Raw genomic sequence first — 26,586 nt, forward strand, 5'->3', positions numbered from 1 at the left:
AAATCTAAGGAAAACAAGGAAATGTACTTAAGAAGAGCACAGAATCATTAGGATCAACTTCTTCTGAAGTCTCAGCTGTTAACATTTAGAACGAGTACTTCGTTGAAGGTTCACCACGAGAAAAATGTAGTTCATTCTTCAGCACTACGTTGTGTGGACAAATAAACTAGCTTGACAACTGAACAAGAAGAGAGTAAATAAGGAACTAATTGCTAAGCAATTCCGTTTAACTCGGAAACCATACATAAAGTTAATACAATGAATTTAGTGTCGCAAAGTTGGTACTCTATGCATTGGAACATTTTACCAGAGAGGTGGGAGATGTTCTGCTTTCAGTGATGAAGAAACGGAGGAAATACATCATTATAGGGTCTCAGGAATCTCCAATTTTAAAGGAAATACATCACTAGACATGTTTCTTCTTCTAATCCCAAGCAGAGGACAGCTAAACATGAAACATAATGGCAAATGAAAAAGTAATCGCTTTTATTTTCTCGTTTTGTGAACGGATGCAGTGGGCAAAATAAAAATTCAATTGTCGCTGGAATATTTCTCTACGCATTGCAAAACTTCATCAATGTGGAGGAAATTACTCTTCATTTTTGAGGCGTTCCATAGACAGAACAAGGGAGATTCAGCATACAGTGCTATTTCAACGGCTATTAAAAAATCGGGCGATCTCTTTGTACCTTCACAGCTTGTCCCCATCTTCAGACTGTCTACACGTAAACAACCATACAATGTTAAATTTCTAGAGTGTAATGATTTCATGGACTTCAAGCGCTTGTCCAAAGACATGCGAATCCTAGAGTAGGAAGGACGACGAACAACGAGATGTCAACTGGACTTAAATGGCGGAATTACATTTTCGTAAGGAGGAACCTGACAGAATCTTTTTCAAAAGCAGTCCAATGCAGGAGTCTTACACAGAACGATTACTTTGAAACTCCGACTGGTTTCATATCAAGGCAGTAGCATCAACTTTCAACATTGTAATAATGAAGCTCCGAAGACATCAAAAGCAAAATATCAAGACTTACTCTCACTGTGTTCGGGTTCAGTGCCTTTTAACCAGAATTTGTAGCATTTTACCTGTTTCATCCTCATTAGAAAATTAGTTTGAGATATTATTAAGGTTTTTATATCTTTTATAAATTATAATATATTAAGATACTTTATTTCGTAACATCAGAATATAATTGTTTTTATTTGTATAAGTAAAGTATATAGCTAAAGCAAATTTTCTTTCTGTGTTAAATGTTTGTACTAAAAAGTATTATCAAAATTGTACTTTTGAATTTCTATAGTGTTAAATTATAGATTATAGTAATAATAATAATAATAATAAATATATGGTGGAAAAACATCGCATACGTGTGGCTTTCCCGAGGTACTCCCTTTTCCTCCCACTGTGTTCATGCCATCAATTATCTCATTATCCATCCAGCCTGGTAGAAGTTTGTAATGGCTTTAAAAAATTAAATTCTAAATTCAAAAAATTTGAAATAAAAGTTGACGTTAATTTCTGTAAGCAAAGTTACATCCTATTTGTGTATTCTTCATTATCTTACGCTACATAAATCACACAAAATTAGGTGTATGTTGTAAGCAAATGTATTCTATGGAAACTCCGTGCACTACTTAGGATTACTTTATAATACGTGAACTGAGTTCAGATTACAAAAGGGCGTATCTCAGATAACCGCCATTTTTTTCCAAGAGTGGCATAGTTATAATCGCAACGTATATTACAATGCTTAGAGGATCACTTCTTAAGTCTCCAAGCCAATTTTGGACGAAAAATGTGTGGTAAGCAACTAATGAGAAACTTTTGAATCACCGCAAAAACTTTCTCGTGCTCTACTGAAAAAGTGCTAAAATTGATAGTGATGAGAAAATGCAAGACCAAGACCAAGACCCGGGTGGTCTTGGTCTTGGTCTTGCACTGGAACACTTGGTCCTGTACACCTAGTCTTGGTCTTGGTCTTGCTTGCAAGAGTCTTGCAAGTCTTGCTTTTAAGAAGTATTATGCTTTTCATAGGTAATTTTTACTCTGGATATAAGAGATAATAAATTCTACAATGCGCCAATAGTAACGGAAATAAAATATAAGTTTCTAAATGTAATATAGTTTATCTTCGTGTAAGTATGATGATAGTGTACAGCATAAGCAATGACCTTTATTTCATCTTCAATGGGTTTTACGCTTCACTACTTATAAGACAAATCACAACGTTTCGTAATATTTTTGTATTTTTTAACAGATCCAATACTCCACTGGTTCCCAAACTGGGGAGGCTACCCCTGAGACGCACAGAAAATCAGGACGGTACAGATTACTGAAATACCATGAATTACAAAATTAGTTTTACACTCTAAAGGCATCAGATTGTTTTCTTTTCAACCTAATCTTTGTATTGAACAAACTTCCAATTAATATTGAGGTTTTGTTTTACTGATTCCAATATGTACTCTATGGGGTAGAAACATGAATATTACGCAAAAGCAGTGAAAAAAAAAGGCTTTTGAAGCGTGGGTATGGGAAAAGGGAGAAAATTAGCTAAGTTGAACGGAAAACGAATAAGAAGGAGTTAGAAATATTCGCAGTAGGGGAGAAAAGAAGAATTTTAGATGAAATTAAGAGGAGGAAGAGGAAGTGGTTGGGACATTGTCTGAGGAGAAACTAAGTTTTTGTCACATGCACTAAGTCTTTGTCAATGTCATGAAAATGTTATTTCGATATTAATTTTAAGAGTACAACAGATGCTTGAGCCTCGGAGCCATGTAGTCGGAACCTATGGTGTACTGAATTACCGATGTTCAATACTATATTTCTCTTCAGTTTATGAAGAAGAACACCACTAGTATGTTTTGAAATGAAATTAAATATCTAGTTTAACGTCCCACCATTATGCACTTAAGCTAAGGGAGACGGTGATGATGAGGCATGAATGAATTGGGGAAGGAAGAAAATAGGAGGAAAATTGGAAAACCTGACAAAAACCCACGCACACGTTGTTTGTCCAACAAAAAAACTCACATGGAGGAAGATGACATTTGTATGTGGCTTGAAAACGAGTAATAACTACAGAAAACGCGAACTGATTCAGGAAACGACATACCGTAGCTATATGTCAAAAGAGCAGATCGACTCACACGGATTGCATAAAATACTGGGAATAGATTCACTCCAGCGGCATTTTTAATGAAGCCAAGAAGTTCAAGTAAAAGATGTAATGATTTCCCCCCTTCCTTTTTACATTCTATAAAAAATTGAAGTAGTATCGGTACTTGTGCTAGACTCTTGCGCAAGAGTCTTGGTCTTGGTCTTGCAGGTATGGTCTTGGTCTTGGTCTTGCATCGGGATCCCTAGTCTTGGTCTTGGTCTTGCATCGGGATTCCTAGTCTTGGTCTTGGTCTTGCATGCAAGACTCTTGCAAGAACTGCAAGAGGAAGACTCTTGCGCTCATTACTAAATATTGAATTACGTCCTTTCGTGATCTTGACGACGAATTGCTTTCTTGCACAAAGAAGTAATATATTTCATTTCATAAAAATATTGAAGTGTTTTTTTCCTACGCAGGCTAGGTTCATCCATTTCACTTTCTATTTTCAAGTCTATGTTCAAGCTTCACATGCCTTTCTAGACTAATGTCCAAAATTATTGTCGCATGTCTATTAAAATGTTGTTGTAGGAATATAGTTTGATAAAGTATTCGCCCGTATTTCTTATAATGTTAGTCTGTGTATAATCGGCAAAGACATGTATGTGGCAAATTTCATGTCAAAAGAGAAGTATATTAGAACAATAAAACGAAAATAAAACTTTCTTGTTCATTTAGCAACATTTTGTTTTACTCTCTAATTTTCGTATTTATAATTCTTTTCCTATGAAATTTACCACAAATATACATTTCGCGATTATACACATAGTATCAGTATTAAAAGTGCCCTGAAAAATCATTATCAAATTATATTCTTACAAGAAGACAGTTATATATATGCGACAATCATTTTGGACATGAGTGTACATCCTGAGAACGATAGGGAAATAGAGTAATGCCCAATTTTGACGCAATTCCACAAGTTCTTGTAAATTGTGCTCGCTAAGGTGGAGTGTAGTTGGTGGTTCATATACTTCTTTCCAATTAATCATATCAAAACAGTCATCTGATGAGAGCTTCAGCTTCGGGATATCAAATTGGTGTATCGAATAGAATTTGCCGCGACTTATTTTTTTTTTTTTTGATATGATATTTTGGAAACCGAGTTCACAGATATACTTTCATTCACCCATTACCATAGTCAATAGAATGTTCCCGGAATGGGTGAAGTAAATATTCCGCTGAATTATATCGTGAATAATGCTTTCATATGCTCCAGGTAATTTTCAGCTTCCGTTAAAAATCCCGTGGAGATGGCAAGCAGCTTGAGTCACATCTGAAAGTTCATTTTTTCTTTACCTCAAAGCAGGATTAATACATTTTAAGACGTATTCAGGGATAGGCACTAAATCAAGACTTGGTTACATTTGGGTGCATATAAACGCAGGGGCGGATTAAGGTTTCTAGCGCCCCTGGGCACTCTGACATAAGACGCCCCCTCCCCAAAATACACCTATGCAGTTCGCATAAAACACCAGCACAACTAACGTTTAAAATGCATACCAATATACATACATACTTACCAGTATGCAAAAACTCCGTTCATCACAATACATGAAACAAACATTTATGACCCTTTGAATCTTACAGTGGTCATAGACTATATGTCATAATTTGGACGGTAACACTATCTTTTTATCTTATGATACTGCATACATTATTGTAATTCTGTTAGAGTGGCGGATGAGTACGCAAGGGCACCTACTGGGTGGGCGGTCGTTCATCTGCGCTTACCCTTGGCATCATGCCTGCCAGTAGAGACTGAATTAGAGTTCATATTTCACCTTACTTATATCCTACTATGAATAGTTTTATTTTTATTTTTTGTAATAGAGTCTACAAAATTATAGATACCGGATAACTGAATCTAAATATGGAAGATGCGAAACACAAATAAATTCGCAAAATTTTGATGTGCAGGTCTACTGTACGAACAAATCATAAGTGGATCAGATTATCAGTAATATTCTTACCTTCCTTTTTGTAGTAGTAGAGTGAGCTGCAGCATGGGTATCGGTATACCTACTCTCAAAATCTGTTATCACTACTTAAAATGTAACTTTTTCCTGTGAGTCCAAACTATCGTTTCTTTTACCGGCCATCTCAGTCGAACTTCCGGGATTTTTTAGTCACTAGAGTTACTGCAGAACTGGAAGCATTAACCTCATCTGTGCCACTGTCATTGATATTCACGTTTGATTCTTGCTGGGTATCAACCGCAACTGTATCATATGCTGACGTGTCTGTTCTCTTATCACTTTCCCTGCCATCAAAAGACGTTTCGAGTTTAAGAATTTTCTCCAGTTGCTCTCTTTCGTTTCCCTCCTTTTCTCTCTTTAACTTACGTCTTTATGCACCTGATAATTTCTTAAACCGGGTGACACCCGGGGATATGTAACCACCTGGGTGTCAAGTCGCTGTTCAGGCTGCCATTTATTTGTAACCAACTTAGTATCTGTTCGGGCGGACATTTATTTATAACCAATTCGCGGTCTGTGTTCGTGGTTATGTCCTCCGTGGTCCTGCCAATAAGTATTCTCCTGTGACCTGAACTTACCTGGATAGGATGATGAAGGTCCTCTCCAAGAAAGGATTAGAAACTGTTTCCAAATCGATCGTCGGTCTCAATAATCAGATGAGCATTAGGCGCCGAGAGGTTCGGGTGTCTCGTCCCGAAAACCTCACTGACGGTCAGACGGTCATCCAGACCATGATACACACAAACATCATTCACACAAACAACGAAAACACACTGGCTTAAATAACACTATACTTATTTATTAGAATACTATTATATAAAAAAATAACGAAGAGGAATGAACACAACACTTAACACAGAATATATATAATAATTTTCATTACTAAAATCACACTTTGCTTTTCAATGCACTGTAGCCCTTTTTGTCACTTTTATATAGAAGATTATAATTCAGATTTTATTGTAAATACTTCTCTCATACCATTAATGCACTTGGGGGATTAGCACTGGGGAAAACGTTGCCGGGATAATCCCAAGTAGAAATCCAGTTGTTGCGCCAAACAATCCTGAAGCGTAAAGGTGAGTCTTCAGCAACTTAAAAAAGAAAGTCTCCAAAGTAGAATACCAATGTTGGAGGGCGCGTTTATAACTGACAGGTACGCACAAGGTACGTGAACCTAGACTTCACTAATTGGGGGCTAGCCGTAAGAAAACGTCCTTTGCCCCTTGTGCCCCTTAACACAAAGTCATACTTAATTCCCGACGCAACGTGCGTGGCGGCTTCACACAATTCCGGAGTCAAACTCCTCGAGCGCAAAAGTTCTAGATACGAGCTGCAGTGGTTTACTGAAGAGTGTTGGCAGTTCATTCCAAAATCCACTCAGTTAACTCACCTGTATGCATATACAAACAGAATGCGGAAAATGATTTATGTTAATTTTAGTCCACTGGCCACGATGCACGAGACATTGCGATAACTCGGGCGTGTGAAAGTACAGATATCGAGCTGAAAAAGCAATGTAGTTGGTGCCACTCTGGCGCTCGAACATCTGGTCTACTCTGACCTGCTCTAATCTATTGCAATGTTTCCATAAACGATTAAAGAAAGCACTTAATTCAGTTCCAAATGACTGCAAAATATATACTGTGAATATTAATAAGTCAGGGAGAAACATTGAAAAGGTTCGTCACTCACTGAAATGTTCTAACCAAAAAGCAATGTTTTAAATATATATATGAAAAAAACAATGAGAGACTTCTTTGTGCAGTTGCATGGGAAGGAAGCAGTTCCCACCGAAGAAAGAACTTATTTGCGTCGCAGAATATAGTATAAATCGAAACTAATAATCACTGTTTTACGAAATGTACAGAGCGTCCACTAATACTTCTATAACCTGGTGGCGGATATAGATTGGCACTCGAAAGCGGGACGACCTGTCAAGTGCACACGTAGACAGGTTGAGAACTCCTGGCCGTTTGACGAGATTTGAGTAAAATTAGATTTTTCACGAAAACAATAAAGTTAGTTAGTTGGCAACACTGAAATATGGTGTGAGATTTACGTGCATAAGTGTTCCATGGTTTTTCAGCTGAAAAAGGGCTCTTTGAAATAAACAACTTGTTCACTCACTACGACATGATGAGGTTCCTGCATGAGCAATGTCATTCAAATGTTCCATGAAGTAATAAGATCCTTTAAAATGTCTACTGCAGTTGAGTTTCCTTATCTACCGTTTCTTCACATGTTGGAACCATGCTACCTTCCTGTGTTGAGTACCCCCTATGGTTTTCCAACAATGAGTTGATGAGGGGAGAAGGGGAGATTTTTTAATACACTGGTGTGAGAGACGAGGTATGGTTAAAACACCTGTATGATAACTTTTTTCACTGATAGCGCTTAAAAAGCGTTTATAGGGCTATTTAAATTGTTATTAATATTTTTAAAACACTAATAAATATTTTTCGCAAAATGTTTTGATTTCCGTTTCGATCACTTTATTTTGTAGAATATGAAGTAAATATATACACTCAATAACTATTCATAAAGCTATCGACTTAAAGAATTATCAAACATTGCAATAAAAATTAGTAAATGCTTCTTTTAAAATTTGCTGATATCTATATTAAAATATTAAAATATGAATGAATATGCAAATAGCAAACATGTTAAAGGTAGTAAAATATTAAAATTATTGTCAAAGATTCGATATTACTATAATATATTTGAAAAATATGAAAATCATTGAAAAAGCGAAATGAATAAAAACGTAAATAGATGATAAACTGACAATATACAAACAAAATAAGGTTTTCGGCTGTATATCGTTTTTTAGTGCCTTGTGTTGTTTAGCGAAAGAGAACGAAAAATCGTTTTTCAAAAATAAAAAGATAAGCTTAAGTGTAAAAAATGACGTTCATACTAATTCCAACAAATAAGCATGATTCTGTATATCAAGAAAAATATCGTGATTTCGTTGACATGTATGGAGAAAATTCAGTACGCCATAAGGTCAAAGTGACATCTGCTCGCCATTTGAAAATAAAGACTAATTAAATAATGCTCAATATAACAAATGATTTTATTCTGAAACAAATTTATTATTAGCTTAGGCCTAGAATAATAGTTATTATTCGCTTCCAAAAACGTAAACATTGTAGGGTTACCAGAACATGTGGGTATTATCTGCAAAAGAACATATTAATAAAGCGTTGAAAACTATACGGTGTTGATCCAAGTTTCTCAAAGGTCTGAATGAAGAAAGCTGACCCACTGGTCCAAACATTCCTGAAAATAAACGGTCATTACACCATGAATTGACCAAAACTATAGGTGGGAAAAAGTGTAATACTACACGTACTTACACAAAATATGGCACCGACACCTGCGATGTAAAACTAGAAACGTGAAAAGGCCTGCAACCATAGGCACTTACAAAATGTTTCTATACAAAACTGAAATATCAACACTTTAACATTCAGTAAAATACGCGTATGTTCCCTGGAACATAACGTACAACTTCTACCTAGAAAAAGATGTGTAAACACACAACATACAAATGCTCTCCTAGCATCGTAAAGATATGTCTCTATACGACAAAGTGCATGAGACCTATTAAAAGAAAAACATGGGATACAAACATGAAAATATAGTCAACGACATTACAATTTTCTGGTCGGCCTGAAACATCAAAATTAAATTCCCTACAATACAATTATGTCATTCCATGACAGTTAAATTTTCTTAGGCATCTTCGCTACAAAGTATTCAAAATGGTCTTATTAATACACTGAAATTCAAAGTAATCGAGCATGTGAAATGATTGACAGAAAATAATTTTCATAGAACGTTATGGCTTCATGCTGTTGGTAAGAAAGAAAATAAGTTTATTTTTCGGGATCTATATCGATATCTCTAAGACGGCTGAAACCTCATAAATAATGGGCCATGTCGATTTTTGAAGAAAATCATCCATCATTGGTGGTATGGCTGAAACCTAAAGATTTGTATTCAAAATCTTTGGTTATGTTAATTTCTGGAAGGAAATTCTCCATATTGTTTGTTGTGGCTGAAACCTGAAGACTCGTATTAAGAGACCTTCGGCCATGTTGATTTGTAAAAATCCTCCATAACGATAGCAATTTTGCTAATATATTCCAAATAGTTTTGGGACATACTGTGACTAAAATATAACTTTCTCAAGATTAATATAAAAACATTACGACATATCATAGACATGCACATAATATAATTACAGTTCATAAACACTAAAATATTTACTGGGCTATTACTAATCAATAAATTGTACTAAAAATTAACCTAAAATATACTTACTTACATTAATTATGAATCATACGTATGATAACATGTTTAAGAATTTGGAAACTAGAAAGGGATTCTAAAAAGAATTTTAAAAAATTTAAAACACAATAAAACTATATTATAATGGCAAAATATCTTCCCACTGGCTGAGGTACGGAACTGCGCTACTAGTTCAAAATTGCTTTTTGATTAATGCAATTTCTCTACGTAATATAACAGATTTAGGAATTCCGAAAGTGAGAAGGGAGTCTAAAAGGAATTTTAAAATTTAAAGACATTTAATAAAAATATATTGTAACACCAAAGTATCTTCCCACTAGCTAGGGTGCGGAAATGTTACCAAAATTTCAAACCGTTTTACGATAAATACGGTTCCCCTACGCATGTAGAATACGTTTTTACTAAAAATCCTAAATTCAAACATCTGAAAAAAAATAATGGCATTAAACTAAAAGTAAATGATTAATAAGATTTGCAACATTGATAGATAGTTGAGTTTATGAGGTGCGGCACTGAGCAAAGACAGAAAAAAAGAATCAATCAGCTGTGTATCGCCCGTTATTCATAACCATAAACAGAGGTGGTTCTGGAGTCTGGTGACTGCTTTATCAAAACAAGAAAAAGAAAGAAAACACAATAGCTGCTCTTCGCTGAACAGTTAAAAGCTAGAAGCAAAAAAGGAGTTTTAAAAGAAATGCGTAGTTCTCCTTTTCGCGTACATGTATTCTGATCAAAAGCTAAAAGCAAAACAAATATTAAAAGAAATACGTCACTTTCCTGGAAGAAATATTTCTATGAACATACAAAGTCTTGGTTACCTTTTTTCTTTTCCTATGGTTACTATTTCTACTGTTATTATTTGTCCTTTCGTTATTGCCTCTATTGTTTCGTCGATTCCTAGAATTATTGTTCTTTCGTCCAGGTCTAGTGTTAGAATTATCGCGCGAGTTGGGATTCCTGTTTCGTTCCTCATTATTGCTCTGATCACGTGATTGCGAGAGTCGATTCCTCCTATTTCTGCTATTGTCATGTCGCGTACGACCTTGGTTCTGATTTCTGTTAATTCTCATGTAATTTACACGCTGATCTTGGTATCTTTGATTGTTACCCTTATTATACGAAAAATTTCGTTGGTTACCTTGGAAATTGGAATTTTGATTACCATTATAATCATTACTCTGCTTGTATCTTTCCTTTCTACGACTTTGCTGAACATGTAAAGTTTCTAATTTTTGAATGCGGTCAAAAATTCCCTGCTATTGTCACATGAATGAAGGAAGAGTTCAGTTTTAAATCTATTAGGCAAAGTCTATATCACGTCTGTAAGTATGAGAAATTCAGGCAACTGCGGTGTCAATTCACGAAGTTTATTAAATTGATCTAGCGAAATCATGTAAGGAACTATGTACGTTGGGGTCGAACCTAGTACTCTTACATGTTGATAGCCTGTGTTGTACTGTAGCTTTTCCAGCGAAATCTTCAATAAGTGCTTGTTTGATTTGATCATAGTAAAGTCGTCTTTCTTGATATTATACCAACTTAATGAAACTCCTTGCAATAAATGCGGAATGAGCTTAAACAGAGCTTTATCAGAAAGGTTAGCTAATTGAGCTGTAAGCTCTAGCTTTTGCAAATAATTGTGAATTGATTCACTGGAAGGATCACCCTGAAATTTAGGAAAAGACTGAATTTTCTTAAGCATGACATCATCTTTCAATTTCGTATTCTTTCCCTGATGACTCGTGAAAGTAACATTTTTACTACGCTTACACCTTCGATCATATACAACCCTGATTTCTGAATCATCACTTGCACTGTCACTAGTACTGGTGTCCTTACATTCCGAATAAGCCGAATCACTAAAGTGCCTATTTCTATCTTGTCTAGGAGTATCTGTTTCTACTCGTGGTTCGAATTCTGGCGCTCTATTTTCAGTACTTCCTATTCTCTGAGCGAGCTCTACCATATCACGCCTAATTTCTTTTATGCTCTTATCTATTGCCCGTATTTCAGCACGACATTCTGCGTTAGATTTAGTTTTTACTTTCATATTATAATCTATGAGTTTCGCTTCTTCGTACACCGTCTTGATGTCTTTTCCTTGCCTTTCTACGCGTTCGGAAATTTTCTCAATACGGCCATGCATATCATCTAATTTATCGACTGTATCTATATGTAAACTAACGCAGCGATCCTTATTAGCCTGACACACATCTCGGGCTGATTCCAACTGACCTTGGAGGGATTGTGTTTATTCATGCAAACCTACTAAGTGGTTCTGAACTTTACAGACTTTTGTTTCTATTTGTTCTACACGACGGCATGTTTCTTCAGTTTGTTGTCTAACTTCGACGCTGGTCTGTGTGGCGAGTTCGATTGCCTGTTTAGTACTATGACTGACTTCGTGAAGCTGGTCATGAATCTTAAGTGTTATGCCATCGTATTTTTGATCGAGGATTTCGTTCCTACGTTTACTTTCAGCCTCTACAATCCTAATACTTTGTTCTAATCTTCGGTTATTTTCGCGACATTCCTTTTGTACAGCGTCTAACTTCTGACCTAACTCACACTTTAGCTCTTTTTCTAATCTGTCAATATCTTCTTTATTGCCCTGTTATAATCTGGCAAAATTCTCTTCGTTTTTATCTGCTTTTTGTAAAAGTAAATCTAGCTTAATAGCCAAGTCTACATCCTGGTGTGTCATCTTGAACAAGATAAAACTTAAAACATACAGTTAGAATAAAATATACTACCACTAAAGAATATGAATAAAATCACCTGAAAGAGAATTTTTTTTAAGTTTCTGGTGCTAAGCTGAAAGATAAATGGTACATTAAGATCTTGATCTTATAAGTTTTCGAGCACCAACGGTCTCGATTCAGATCGGTAGTTCGGGCGTCATTTATTTGTAACCACCCGGATGTCAAGTCGATGTTCAGGCTGCCATTGATTTGTAACCAACTTAGTATCTCTTCGGGCGGACATTTATTTATAACCAATTCGCGGTCTCTGTTCGTGGTTATGTCCTCCGTGGTCCTGCCAATAAGTATTCTCCTGTGACCTGAACTTACCTGGATAGGACGATGAAGGACCTCTCCAAGAAAGGATTAGAAACTGTTTCCAAATCGATCGTCGATCTCAATAATGAGATGAGCATTAGGCGCCGAGAGGTTCGGATGTCTCGTCCCGAAAACCTCACAGACGCTCAGAAGGTCATCCAGACCATGACGCACAAAAACGTCATTCACACAACGAAAATACACTAGCTTAAATAACACTATACTTATTAGAATACTATTATATAAAAAATAAAGAGGAATGAGCACAACACTTAACACAGAATCTGTATAATTATCTTCATTACTAAAATCACACTTTGCCTTTTCAATGCACTGTAGCCCTTTTTATCACTTTTACATAGAAGATTATAATTAAGATTTTACTGTAAATGCTTCTCTCACATCATTAACGCACTTGGGGGATTAGCATTAGGGGAAAAGTTGCCGGGATAATCCCAAGTAGAAATCCAGTTGTTGCGCCAAACAATCCTGAAGCGTAAAGATGAGTCTTCAGCAACTTAAAAAAGAAAGTCTCCAAAGTAGAATACCAATGTTGGAGGGCGCGTTTATAACTGACAGGTACGCACAAGGTACGTGAACCTAGACTTCACTAGTTGGGGGCTAGCCGTAAGAAAACGTCCTTTGCTCCTTGTGCCCCTTAACACAAAGTCATACTTAATTCCCGACGCAACGTGCGTGGTGGCTTCACACAATTCCGGAGTCAAACTCCTCGAGCGCAAAAGTTCTAGATACGAGCTGCAGTGGTTTACTGAAGAGTGTTGGCAGTTCATTCCAAAATCCACTCAGTTAACTCACCTGTATGCACATACAGACAGAATGCGGAAAATGATTTATGTTAATTTTAGTCCACTGGCCACGATGCACGAGACATTGTGATAACTCGGGCGTGTGAAAGTACAGATATCGAGCTGAAAAAGCAATGTAGTTGGTGCCACTCTGGCGCTCGAACATCTGGTCTACTCTGACCTGCTCTAATCTATTGCAATATTTCCATAAACGATTAAAGAAAGCACTTAATTCAGTTCCAAATGACTGCAAAATATATACTGTGGATATTAATAAGTCAGGGAGAAACACTGAAAAGGTTCGTCGCTCACTTAAATGTTCCCACCGAAAAGCAATGTTTTAAATATATATATGAAAAAAACAATGAGAGACTTCTTTGTGCAGTTGCATGGGGAGGAAGCAGTTCCCACCGAAGAAAGAACGTATTTGCGTCGCAGAATATAGTATAAATCGAAAATAATAATCACTGTTTTACGAAATATACAGAGGGTCCACAAAAAATACTTCTATGACCTCGTGGCGGTTATACTTAAACCACTCATACTGATCTAATTATCAACACGAAGTGTGAATAATAACAACGTAAACTATGACTAGATAGCACTATATCGTTCTTTGTTATGCAGATGCATTTGAAACAAACATTGTAATGCAGTGCTCCATTTAAAGTCCATAGCGTCCTCTATTTAGTGTTTTAATCTGCTAGAAAATATAAAGGAAGCGAATACGATGTGCGTACTCAAGTGGGCGCTTCAGCAAATGAAATTGATGCCTTATTGCCACAAAAACTGCACAGCGCTTTTAAAAAATAAAGCGGAAGTGCAGCATTAGATTCGTGCTTTATTCTATTAAATCCATCAATTAGATTAGTGCAAATCCATCAATTATTGATCAAATATTTACCATTTGACAAATACTCGAAAAGAAGTGGGAACACAATACCCCAGTACGTCAACTATTTATTGATTTTAGAAAGGCTTACGACTCGGTAAGGAGAGAAACATTGTACAACATTCTTACTGAATTTGGAATACCAAAAAACAGATTTACTTAGATATGTTTAAATGAATCTCAAAGTTAAGTCCGGATAGGAAAATTTTTGTCCACGAACTTTCGCGTCGAGAATGGCGTGAAACAAGGAGATGCGTTGTCGCCATTATTCAACTTTGTTCTGGAATACGCTATAAGGAAAATCAAAGATAGCAACCAGGGCCTAGAGTTGAATGGTGTTCACCAGGCTATGGCGTATGCTGATTATGTAAATTAAATAGGGGATGATAGAAGAACAAGAGAAAGAAATGCAGGTCTTATTAAACGCGTGCAGGGATATTGATTTAGAAGTAAATACAGAGAAAACTAAATACATGGAAGTTCGTCGGCATCGTAATACGGTAAATTATGGATGTGTTAAAATATCGAGTAATATCTTTGATAAAATGGATACTTTGAAATATCTAGGATCAATATTAACAGACGAAAACCACATTCACGAAGAAATTAAATGTCGACTAAAAGCAGGGAATTCGTGTTATTATTCAGTTCAAAATCTCTTGTCGTCACGAATTCTGTCGAGGAAATTGAAGCCTAAAATATATATAAAACGATAATCATGCCTATTATTCTGTATGTTTGCGAATTATTGTCGCTTACTCAGAAGCAAGAACATAGACTGAAAGTATTTGAGAACAAGATCTTGAGATGAATATTCGGACCGAAGAGAAACGGGAATGGGGAATGGCGGAAAATTCGTAACGAGGAAACTACATAATTTATACGGTTTACCAAACATTGTTAGGATAATCAAGTCCAGGAGGCTCAGGTGAGCAGGTCATGTTGCCAGGATGGAAGAAAGTATGAAAACTTCAAAGTCTTAGCTGGAAAAGCAACCGGAAAACTACCATTAAGAAGACCTAGACGCAGGTGGGAGGACAATATTAAGATGGATCTCACAGAAATAAGAATGTAAAGTAGAAGCTGGATGCAGTTGGCTAAGGATAGAAGTCAGTGGAGAGCTTTTGTGAACGCGGCATTGAACCTCCGGGTTCCATAGGCCGTAGAGTTAGTTATGTGCTGAAACGTACCGTATAAATTATCTGAAACGTAACTCATTTCCTTGCAACTTTGTTAATAGGACATAATTACTTGTGCTCTGGACTTGATTACATTGTGCTAAATGTCTATATTTGTGGCATTGGTGTCGATGTAATCAGATTTGAAGTTGTACTAGAAGATATGTATAGTGGTCACGAAACAGGTGTGGACAAGTTTCACAATTAAGCTTTGGAGAGTGCAAATCTTATTGTGAACAAGTACCCTTTGTAACCTATGCCCCAACTATGAACAATATACTCGTCCATGGTTCAGGTGTAACTGAACACATGCTCCGTGCTGGTTGCAATGCAACAACTGACTGGAATATCCTAGGGAGCAAGAAAGAAAGGGTTCAAAACGTACAGAGTGATTTCACAAAACAATTTCTCAAGCAAAACAAATGAAGCTATCCTGAATTCGTTACTTGTTTCATCATACTATTGATTTCAAGCATGTGAAAAAACCGGCTTTAACGTTTGAAAAAGAAGTAACCGAGATGTGGATTCAGTTTAAGACGGTAGCAGTATACAGGAGAATAATTCAGAGACTGAAACTGCTGTTTGACAAAAGTTGAAGTTTCATACAATTAGAGTAACGTTTAAGTTTTGTAAAATTATGTTCAAATCGTTAAAAATATGATTAAAAGTATTTACCAAAATATATACATATTATCATTTAAAAAGGAAGGAATCTAAAAAACAGTTTGTGCTAGAAATTCGATTATTTGACCCCACTGTGCGACAATAGAAGAGAAGAAACTATAATGATTGAGAAAAGTAGCAGAATTAGAGATTTCAACGTATTTCCACGTTTCATGGCTCTTATATGCCGAAAAAGAATGTCTGGATTTCTGTCTGTCCATCCCGATGTAAATATTTGATTTGATTTGTTAGTTTATCGTCCCGTTCAGCAGCGAAGTTATATGAGACGTGGACCTACAGTTTATCGTGGGATCCGAACCTCATGTCCTGCCGGGAATCTAACTCGGGTCTCCCACGCCATGATGGGTTTACTGGCCTGGAGATCATACCATTTAATTTATGCGCCCCAGATTTTAACTCAAGCTTTCAAATTAGTAAAATAACCAAATTGTAATAATATCAAAGCGTGAGTAATTTTACTATTGATATAAGCAGTAACTGAAAGACCTCAACTTACAGGTATTTTTTTTCGTAACCCCTCAGACGGATTGTGTGAAAATAGTTTCTTTGGTTTTAGCATCCTTAAATTAGTATAAAAAGTGCAATTAGAAGTTTATTCAAGCGTAAACAGTTTTCACTAGTGGCGTGATCTTTGGTGTGTGATCTCTGTATCATGTTATTTTTCGATATTAGATTTTTCTTTCTTAGTTTACTTCGCAAAGTTATTGACTACGTTTTAGACATAAACCTATTATTAAAATATGCATGTTTTGCAATATTTTGTTCGTAGACTGTAAGTGTAAACTTAGCGTTTTCATGTTTCAGATTCTTATGTGAAGAGTGCCGTGTTACAAATCCAAATGTAGCGAACTTTGATAGCAAGCGTCCATTGCATGACGCTGCTCAAGCATGTCGGGTGGCTGCTGTTGCTTATCTGCTTTCTGTCGGTAAGTAAACAGGAAGTATTAATTTTATTTTTTATACAAACACATTTCTTATACAGTACATAAATAAACGAGATGTTCCAGCAGAATAAAATTTATGATTTATTATTGGCAACGAAGGACATGCTTTGGGCATGTAACATATAGTAATATCCTTAAGGTTTGATTCTGATGTTGGGAACTTCCAAACACGTTCTATTACCACTAAGAAACAATACTATATAAGTAATTAATGATGACTCCTTTTAACATGGTCTTCGTTTCATCGTTTAATCTTTTCTATACCTTAAGTCACTCCTATTGTTAACATTTATGATGACACACAGAAGTGGACATGGATGGAAATATTCCTGCATAAAATTGAAAAGTCAAGAAACACCAATAAGTACAAACAAATACTACGATGACATTCATATCAAACAATTCCTGCAAATATTTTAAACGAATTCCTAATTAACAGGCCTCTTTGGTTTATTTCCCTGTTGGAGCTACTCATATTTCTTACCAAATCATTACATGTCGCTTAATTTTTACATCTCAGTTATTTCAAATTTCTTACCACGCTGTGTTTGGGGCGGACTTCCCTATTACTTTTCAAGGACCTTCATACTTGAACGCAAGTTTGTTATTAAAATGTTTTTTAAGAGATGACTTTCGAAACAACTTCGTGAGCACATGATCTCCTATTTCTAAGATGACAGACAAATATTTATTGGAATACATATTCTCACAACGTTTCTATGCTCTTTAAATATTCTAATTGATGATACCAAACTTTCTGTTCTTGTTTACATCCTCAGCCAGTATACTAAGATCAACGAACCTCTTTATATTTAAAGGATTAGGATTATATTTCTAGACTGTCAACAGCTATGGCCATGTTAGCCAGTCGCGTATGAGGGTTGACGTCCCTTGGCTATCACTACTCGGGAAATCAAGGTGGAAAAAAGTAATGAAGAAGGAAGGAAGCAGGCTAGGACCATTATGTTAAATACCGTCCCGACATTTTCCTGGTGTAAATAAGGACACCCCAGGATGGCTGACTTGTAAAAGCTGTTGCACCTTTCGACCGAGTCTCTGCACGGGGAATCAAATCTAGCACCGCTCGCACCAAAGACGAGAGGGCTAACAACTACGGTACGCGGGGCCACTTTATATTTAGAGGACTGTTAAACTTTTTCCTATATAAGTCTCACGGGGAGCAACTCCTGTATTTTCAGTCTGGGTTAGAATGAAAGCAACTGGTTTTCGGTAGTGAAAGGACTCATTAATTATTATCAATACAAACATAAATGCAAAGTTCTTGTACAAAAAATGTAAGATGGGCTGTAAGAGGAATTTTAGCACTCTTTATCCGTAGCTGTACAGGAAATGACAGAATAGAATCTAACGAATTACAATAGACCGTTATGGGCCCGTTTAGAAATGTGTCCGTAACTTAAAAATAGATCCTGTAGTTTGTCTCAAATAATCCTTAATGACAAGCATCTTCTTGGTTCAAGATAAACAAATCTACTGTAATCATATAACAAATATGTATTCATACCTTCTGATAGTAGGTAATTTCCAAGCTGTAGTCATAAACCATATGTTGTTTTGTGTTTCTACGTATCGTGTACATCCATAGGGTAAACAAATACGTGCAATCATTTGCGGAATTCCTGTAATGCTTTTCCTTATTCATGTTTTCCTTCACCAACCCTTTATCAGGGTAGTGTTCTGGCCTTTGACCTCCAAGAACAAATCGTGGGAATCAATGCTTCTTTGTCTCCAGTTACAAATACAGAACATCTGCCTCGCATATGGGAATACGACCGAGTTAAGAAAAATAACAAAATGGTACTTTGCGTGGCGAAGATGCGCAGGTAAATTTATCATTATTATCATAGTGTAAGCATTGTTTCAATGTGGCCAACTTTTAAGATAGACAGATGGCCAACTTAGTGAGGTCGCTCGCACAATTGAGCGTACACTTGTAGATATTATGTTAAAACTGCTATAACGTCTACGTATATAATATTTTGTTTCGATTAATTACCATGGGTCTATGTTGAAGGAGTTTGAAGCTTGTTTGGCCAATGTAAGTAAGAATTTGCTGTGTTTGGAAGGATGTATGCGTACTAGGGCCTGCAGGATATAAAAAACAAGACACAGAATTGAGCGTACACCTTACTATTTGTCTCCGTTGCAAGACTGTAGAAGGAGTACAGAGGTGCAATAGGCCTTACTCAGTGAATGTTGTGCTTCATCAATACCGCCAAATGTGTTTGCGCCGAATGTGTTTTGTGTGAAAACAAGAACAAAATTACTGGAAGAAAAGAGACAACTATGGAAGTCAGAAACTTAACCCTCGGTTAGTCGCAACATTTAGATCCAAAGTTTTTGTCGCAATGTGTCAGATTGATACATTCGCTTTTCCCTTTGATTTAATACTAGTAGTTATTTTTTATTATCTTTTTAAAAAAGAACATGAAAGCATTGGCTTATGCTATGGTGATTATATATGTCGCATTGTGTTTTAAATGTTCTAATGTAAGGAAAAAAACAAATTTTGAAAACATTATGAAATCACAGTAGCTCAAGAAAAAAATAGTCACGGAATAAGCCGCAAGGTATCAGACTGATACACAAACTTCTGGAAGCTTTCTTTATATGCTTTTGTATCTAAAACACAAACATATTACATATTGCTTTTATTTATTCAAAATCTAAAGCACTAGGCAACTAAAGCAAGATTATTATAACAACTCAATCCTCCGTGAATGATATTGCTAAGCACAAACACTGCTTGGAAATGTTGTAGTGTCTCTAAACAAAATAGCTATAAGAGAGTATATAGAAAAAATGAACTTATATTAAGTCAATATACCCCTGATATCATATTAGTTCGAATTAAAAAAAAACATAGAAATATAAACAATCACAAATCATTTACTCGTCACTCGATTCAACTGATATTGTTTCTAATCAAGGAAAGCAATCGGTGCACACGGGATCCATATGCTTGACACAAATTGGTCGGCTGCATTTCTGGCATTTAGTTCTGGTCAATCTTCGTTTTTTGTTCTCCGTCGCTTTTCTGAACGTTCAGTTCCTTCACCAACCGATTCTTCATCTGCTCCATTTGCTGGTCGATACTTTTCCAGACTCGCTTGCAAAGCAGAAGGAATCCCTTTACTTAGAAGACTTCTCTTGCAGAGCTGCTCATGCACAAGCTCATAACTTAGTTGTTTAAAGAAACGCCTCCTAGTAATTTTAGCCTGACCATTACCAAGAAAGATTATTTGTGAATTTATACCAGCTATATTCAGTATCGAGAAAAATACAACACACGGCCAGCGCTGTGTATTTCTGGCTACATTGAACGAGGCACACATTTTGTCCAAAATGTCAACACATGATTTCGTCTGATTATAAAACGTAATCATTTCTGGCTTTGCGGCAATTCCACTTGTTTCGTCTATACTATGCTGGCTTGATACTACTAAAACATTTCGGTTTTTCTTCGGTACATAGGAAACAAGAGTAACATCATTCGAAAATGCAAACATGCTTGAGTTTTCAGGCCTATACTTTAGATTCAAAAGTTCCAGTGGCAACTGACTTTTATTTTTCTTTATGATTCCCACATACGATAATTTCCGTACATTCAAGTGAGCAATTAGGTTCAAATCGGTAAACCAATTGTCCGCAGTTATATTTCGTCCTGTTCCAACTATGGGCTGCACTAATCTCTTGACAACATCAGCCGGCTTGTTACTAACGGAATAAGATCCGTCAGGCATTATTCCTGCATAAATTTCCATGTTGTAAGTATAATATAATTTTGCATCAACCAATGCATAGATCGTAATTCCGTACTTAGCAGGCTTTGCAGGGATGTACTGTTTGAAGCGGCAACGGCCGCGGAAAGCATCCAGCTTTTCATCTATAGTAACATTAGTGGACAAAGAATAGTTCTTTTGGCAGTTTTCAACAAAACATGTAAACAGTTCTCGAATAGCAGCAATATTGTCCACCTGTTTTCTTTCGTCTCGTGTAGTACGGTCATCAAACCTGAGGCATCTGATCAGAAATCTAAATCTTCGGAGACTCATAAGCTGTCTAAATATTTTCACACCATCCCCATCAGTTCCCCATAAATCATCCAGTGTCAGTCTATTTGCGTGCAAAGTTTCGGCGAAATAAAGAAGACCAATGAACCCCCTTACTTCACACAAATCGGTATCACCTGCATCACGTTTCCTTTTGAAACTACCCCGCACGATATTTATGTATTGATTAGTATATCGAACGATGTCTTCAAGCATTTCTTCAGTGAAAAAATTTTGCCAGCACTGTAATGAAGTCTTACTTTCTTTAGCAACACTAATCACACCGGGAAGCTTTACAACTATATTTTGGGGAGGCACTCGTCTATTCGTTTGCCGCGGAACAATTTGCCACTTTATAGTTTTATCTCTACCAAGGTACACTAATTTCTCATTTGGGTCACGTTCTTAATTTGGTTCATTTTCTTCTTCAGTGCCACTCTCTTCTGTTTCAGAATTTGTTTCACACATTTCTGGCGTACATTCTTCTGCATCAGTGTCGGCAACGTCACTAAAATCTTCGATTTCAGCTGGATGAATTGACCCATCATCATCCAACAATATTTTCTGAATTTCTTGAACATCAATCGAATCAGTGATATTAAATACACGTTCACGTTCTGCCATAATATACATTAGCAACTGTGAGCTTAAAACTTGAAATACTTGTCTAAGAATAAATGAAGAAAAATTGAGCTAACTGAAACATAAAATACCTCTCTTATAACACGATTAGTCGCAACTGTTCTATCTGATACACAGCCGTAAGTACAGCGCCATGTGCGAATGTCACCGTCAACCCTACTACTCATAGGTTTGTAGAGTGGAGCTTGAGGAATACACGGAACGGGCGCCGCGAGCGACATCGCAGTCAAAAATATGCGTAGAAAAACGTTCAGCTGTATCAATCAGATCCCCATGCGACTAACCGAGTGTTAATAGCGAAGTTCGCTTTAAAGTAAATCATTGCGTCAAATTGGATAGCTTGTGCGTAAAACGCATTCTACAGTGCAAAAAATGTTAAAAAAATTAAATATGAAGGGACAGTACGCATTAAACGAGTGAGGAGTAGAAAATCTATTGTGAATAAGCGAGAGCAAAGAAATGTAGTTATGCAAATAAGAAGAAATCCATGTCAAAGTGTGCCAAAATTTGCCACGAAAATTCTATTCGAGATGGGAAAAGCAATATCATGTGAAACGATACGTTTTTCTCTCAATATATATTTATGTGAGAACACGTTAATGAGCAATAGAAAATTCAACTGTTTTTCAGTTCGGTTTTACTTTGTTTAACCTATTGAAAATGAAATGTTTGCGTTTAATGCCCCATGATTATGCCTATTAAGTTAAGGGTGACCAAGATTAAAGCAAATGAACTATGATGGACGAATTGGTAGAAGGAGAAGGTGGGAGGGAATTGGAGTGTCCCGAGAAAAGTAACGAGCACGATATTGTCCACCTCAAGCTTTCCTTGGGAATGAACCAGGCACCCCATCCTCAGATACTTCAGTGCACGACGTCCCGAGTTCAATTTCCGGTGGGAGATCCTTTGAAATTGTATATGTTTTCATTGTATCTGTGTTCGTGTCCCTGTCGTTCAAGGTTACTGGAAATAACTGTAAAACGAGTATTACGAAGTATAATAGAGACAACTTACGGAGATACTTTCGGAGAATCAGAAAGGAAAGTGGTCTGAGGCACCAGGTTCCAGTTAAGGGTTCGAATTACTCTTAAAACCAGTTCCTCTTTCATGTCCTTGTATCTCTGTTTTTGTTTAATTTAAATTTGAATTTTCTCGATTATAGTATTTTATCATGACCGAAATAAATGTGCTTCGTTGTTATCTTAAACGCGTGCATTTTGCTACATACTCGAGTATTTTTATCTCCTACTTAGCAGAGCAGTATTATCGTAGTGGCGTGAGCATTCGTTCCGTAATTTAGGATCTTGGGTTCGATTTCTTCTGTAGTGATTAAGAAAAATTTTATCAACTAGAATATTCATACTTCTGATAAGTAGTAAAATGAAAAGTACTCAATTTCTTTCGGTCTTACATGTTAGACTGGAAACGGTTTTCTTCATATGGGAAATACTAACAACACAACGTCACTTAATTCGTATTGTCTGAGAACGTAACATGTTCAGCAAACAATTCATGAATATATAAGGGTCATCCGTAGGGCCTAGTATGAGTCATAAATGTGTCTGCAATGATATTGTTTCGTAGCAATTATTCCGAATGTCTTCCACTATTACTCCTACTCCGGAGCTGAGCAGGCTACGACAAAAACAACCATAAAGGAAGTGTCTAACATTTTTGGAATTGGGTGAACCATTAAATTTACAAAACTTCAGTAATAATAATAATAATAATAATAATAATAATAATAATAATAATAATAATAATAATAATATTTCTAAACTTGCACTAATATTAAGCAAAAGTTACAGATAAGTCGGGATTTCGGGAGGGTGTACGGAGCCCCAGGACACACCTCTGCAACTACCAAAATTTTAAATGAAAGCATTCCACTAAAATTTCATGTAGAAAGTATTCTACTGTACGGTTTTAGCAAAATAACTGTAATAAAAATAACTGAATATCATTGAACAGTAAAGCATATAATAAACTAACTTTTAGGATATACAAAAGTAATTATAACGCTTTGCTACAAAAATACGTACACAGAACTAATAAATTTAATGAGCTCCAAAATATAAGTAACATTATAGTGTATAAGATTCAGTCTAAAGAGCATTTGTTTCTTAAAGAACGGACATACAGTATTTCGAGAATCGAGATAAGATGAACAATGTTTACGATACTTTTTGTCTCGTCTCGATTCTCATCTCCAAAGCCAGACGATAATTTGAGTTAGCCTTGTCTAGTCTCGAATGTAAAATGTTAATTTTCGTCTCGATTTTCTTTGTTTTGTTTTAGAAACGAGATGAGAAATTTCTCTTGGGCGACACTAATCAAAACCGAAATATTCTTGCCAAATGTCACGTTTATGCTTGTAATGGTATACCTGAGTGATAATAAGCTCCTAGCTTTTAATCTTCTATGAGATAATAATAATTATTATTAGTTTATTATTATTAGTCCTGAAGATTTGGTAGTTCAAGTATTGAAACATCCGAGTATTCAAATATCTGAAGATAATAAAACGTGTGTCATCGCCGATCAATTGCTACAAAAAATTCTACAGTAAAAAATACTGGCCCTTCGGGGATCCAATCCTAGTACCTATATATTGGTGGGCAAGCGCCTTGAACACTGAACCACGATTACTATAGTCGGCATCAGAGAAGAAAACAAGTTAGGGGTGAGGAGATGGGGAGCAGAGGGTGTAGTTGTTGCTTTCTCAAAACTGTCTCGATAGTTTATGGGTTTCAGAGTTGCCCGGTATATGGTGAATGCCATGTTTGTGTGGTAATCAAAAGAAATGTACCGTACCCTTTCCATCATTGGGGAGAGAAGATGCTGTAAATCAGGGGTGCCCACAAAGGGGGGTAATGACGCAAACTGCGTCATTGAAATATTTTGGGGGGGGGGGCTAAATTCAATATGTTTGAGGGGGTATAAAAATTAATCGAAAAGTTTTTTTTATGGAAGAACACCTATGGATAGACAATTTGGGGGGTGCGTCATGGACATAAGGCGGGTGGGCACCACTGTGTAAATCAATATTTAGTGACACCTGACACATACTTACACATCAGTTAACGAGCAGAGAAATTCCGTCTTAATCTTTAAAGTGAAGGCAAAAACGCGTTTGAAAAATTTATTAATTAATATATTGTTTTTGAGAGTAAATACGTTACACATTTCTCTCTAGTTTAATTACTAGACTCCATGGAGAATCTGAAGAGATTGTTTAAAAATATGATTTGACAGCTTTTCGTGTTTTATTAATTTTTTACAGTATATATGACTTCACAGTTATATCTGAAGCTTTATTAGTAAATAGTAGGTAAATATGTCAATGTATCTGCAAAAGATTAAAAAATAATTTTTCTTGAAAATTATCATCATCAGCGAATTACTCATTTAGCAGTTGAATCTTGTAGTCTACTGAATCGTACCTGAGCGAGAAGTTTGAACTCATATTGTTTAAGTGCATCGACAGATCGCGTTGCACTGATGAAATTTCTTAATAGAACTTTGTTTGTTTATTGGTGTTTAGTGTTCCTTTTTAGTAGCTGAAGGGGGCACGGTGGCTCAGTGGCAGAGCGCTTACATTTGACGCATGGGGTCCCTGGTTCGATCCCCGAACATGTAAGCTTATGGTGGACAACATCGTGTCCGTGGGTTTCCTTTTACATTCTCATTCCACCAATTATTCAATCATTCATTTGCCTTAATCATCCGTCTCCCTTAACATAATGGGCATAAGCGTGGGACGTTAAACTGAAATATTTTCTTTTCAGTACTGGGATCATTCGAGACATGATCTAACAGTTTAAACTGAAATCCAAACAAGTGAAGTGTGTTTAAATTTCAGTGCTCTCCCTCTGGAAATCGAACCCAGGACCACGGTTACCACAGGCCCGTGCTAGCTATTAGACCAGCGGGGAAGTCTGAAAAAGATTTGTATTACTAGTTGTTCCCCCCGAAGCCAATGGCTTACTGTACGCTATATGTTAAAATTGCTTAACTGTACTTTCCAACTGTTTACATTTAACTTTCTAAGTTTGTCCACTAACTTACGATTGCACGGAAATTAATGTTCAAATCTAAATATAGCTACGGCCCTTATCTTAATAATAAACAACAAAGCATAAAGTTCATTATTATTATACAGTTTCAATACTTAAATTGAGAGAATACAGTTTTGAGTTGCAATTTAATCCTCACAATATATTGCTGTAGAAATCTACAAATACGGGTATTAATGCTCAAATCTAAATATGATCGCAGACCTTGTCCTATTTTCAAATGATTAAATAGAAACAATACGGTTTTTAAGTTGGAATTAAATCGTCACAATATATTCAACTTGACTGCACGTTAGCGATATCTGTTGGTGTCTAAGCATGACTATGAACTATTAAGAATTGTTGTTACTCACAGGCTTAGATGTTTTCCTTTTATTCGTAATAAGGATTAATTACGTCAACGAACTTTGCTTAAGAAAGTAAATTCAGGTCAATCAACTTTGCTTAAGAAAGTAAATTCAGCCAACGATAAAGATAATTTCGAAAGGGGTTATCTCCATTTTTATACAAAAAGAACTTTACTATATTTTAACGAAATTAGCTTCTTGACTTTAAACATATAAACTGAAGAGTAAAATCTATAGGCTATTAAGGATTAGCTAGTTTATATAATTGATTCAGTATCTGGTGTAATTGAAAGTTCTTTTCTCATTTATTAAATTATGTAATTTCGTAATACATTCTAACCATTTAATATTTATTCCGTCACTTGCATCCTTTTTTGTTTCCTTAAATTATGATTTCTAGAAGGAAATTTAGATATAAAACT

General features: G+C 36.0%; 1 protein-coding gene across 2 annotated transcripts in view; it reads left to right on the forward strand.

Moving 5' to 3' along the window:
- LOC145688234 (ankyrin repeat domain-containing protein 16-like) overlaps positions 1 to 26,586 on the forward strand; it is a 324,431-nt gene that overhangs the window by 98,920 nt on the left and 198,925 nt on the right. For both annotated transcript variants that reach the window (XM_081762148.1, XM_081762149.1), the window contains exon 3: positions 16,887 to 17,008. In XM_081762148.1, coding sequence (XP_081618274.1) covers positions 16,887 to 17,008 — 122 coding nt within the window. The remainder of the gene's footprint in view (positions 1 to 16,886; positions 17,009 to 26,586) is intronic.

The sequence above is a fragment of the Thermobia domestica genome, chromosome 6 (assembly GCF_964235325.1).
Source record: "Thermobia domestica chromosome 6, izTheDome1.hap1.1, whole genome shotgun sequence".
Lineage (NCBI taxonomy): Eukaryota > Metazoa > Arthropoda > Insecta > Zygentoma > Lepismatidae > Thermobia > Thermobia domestica.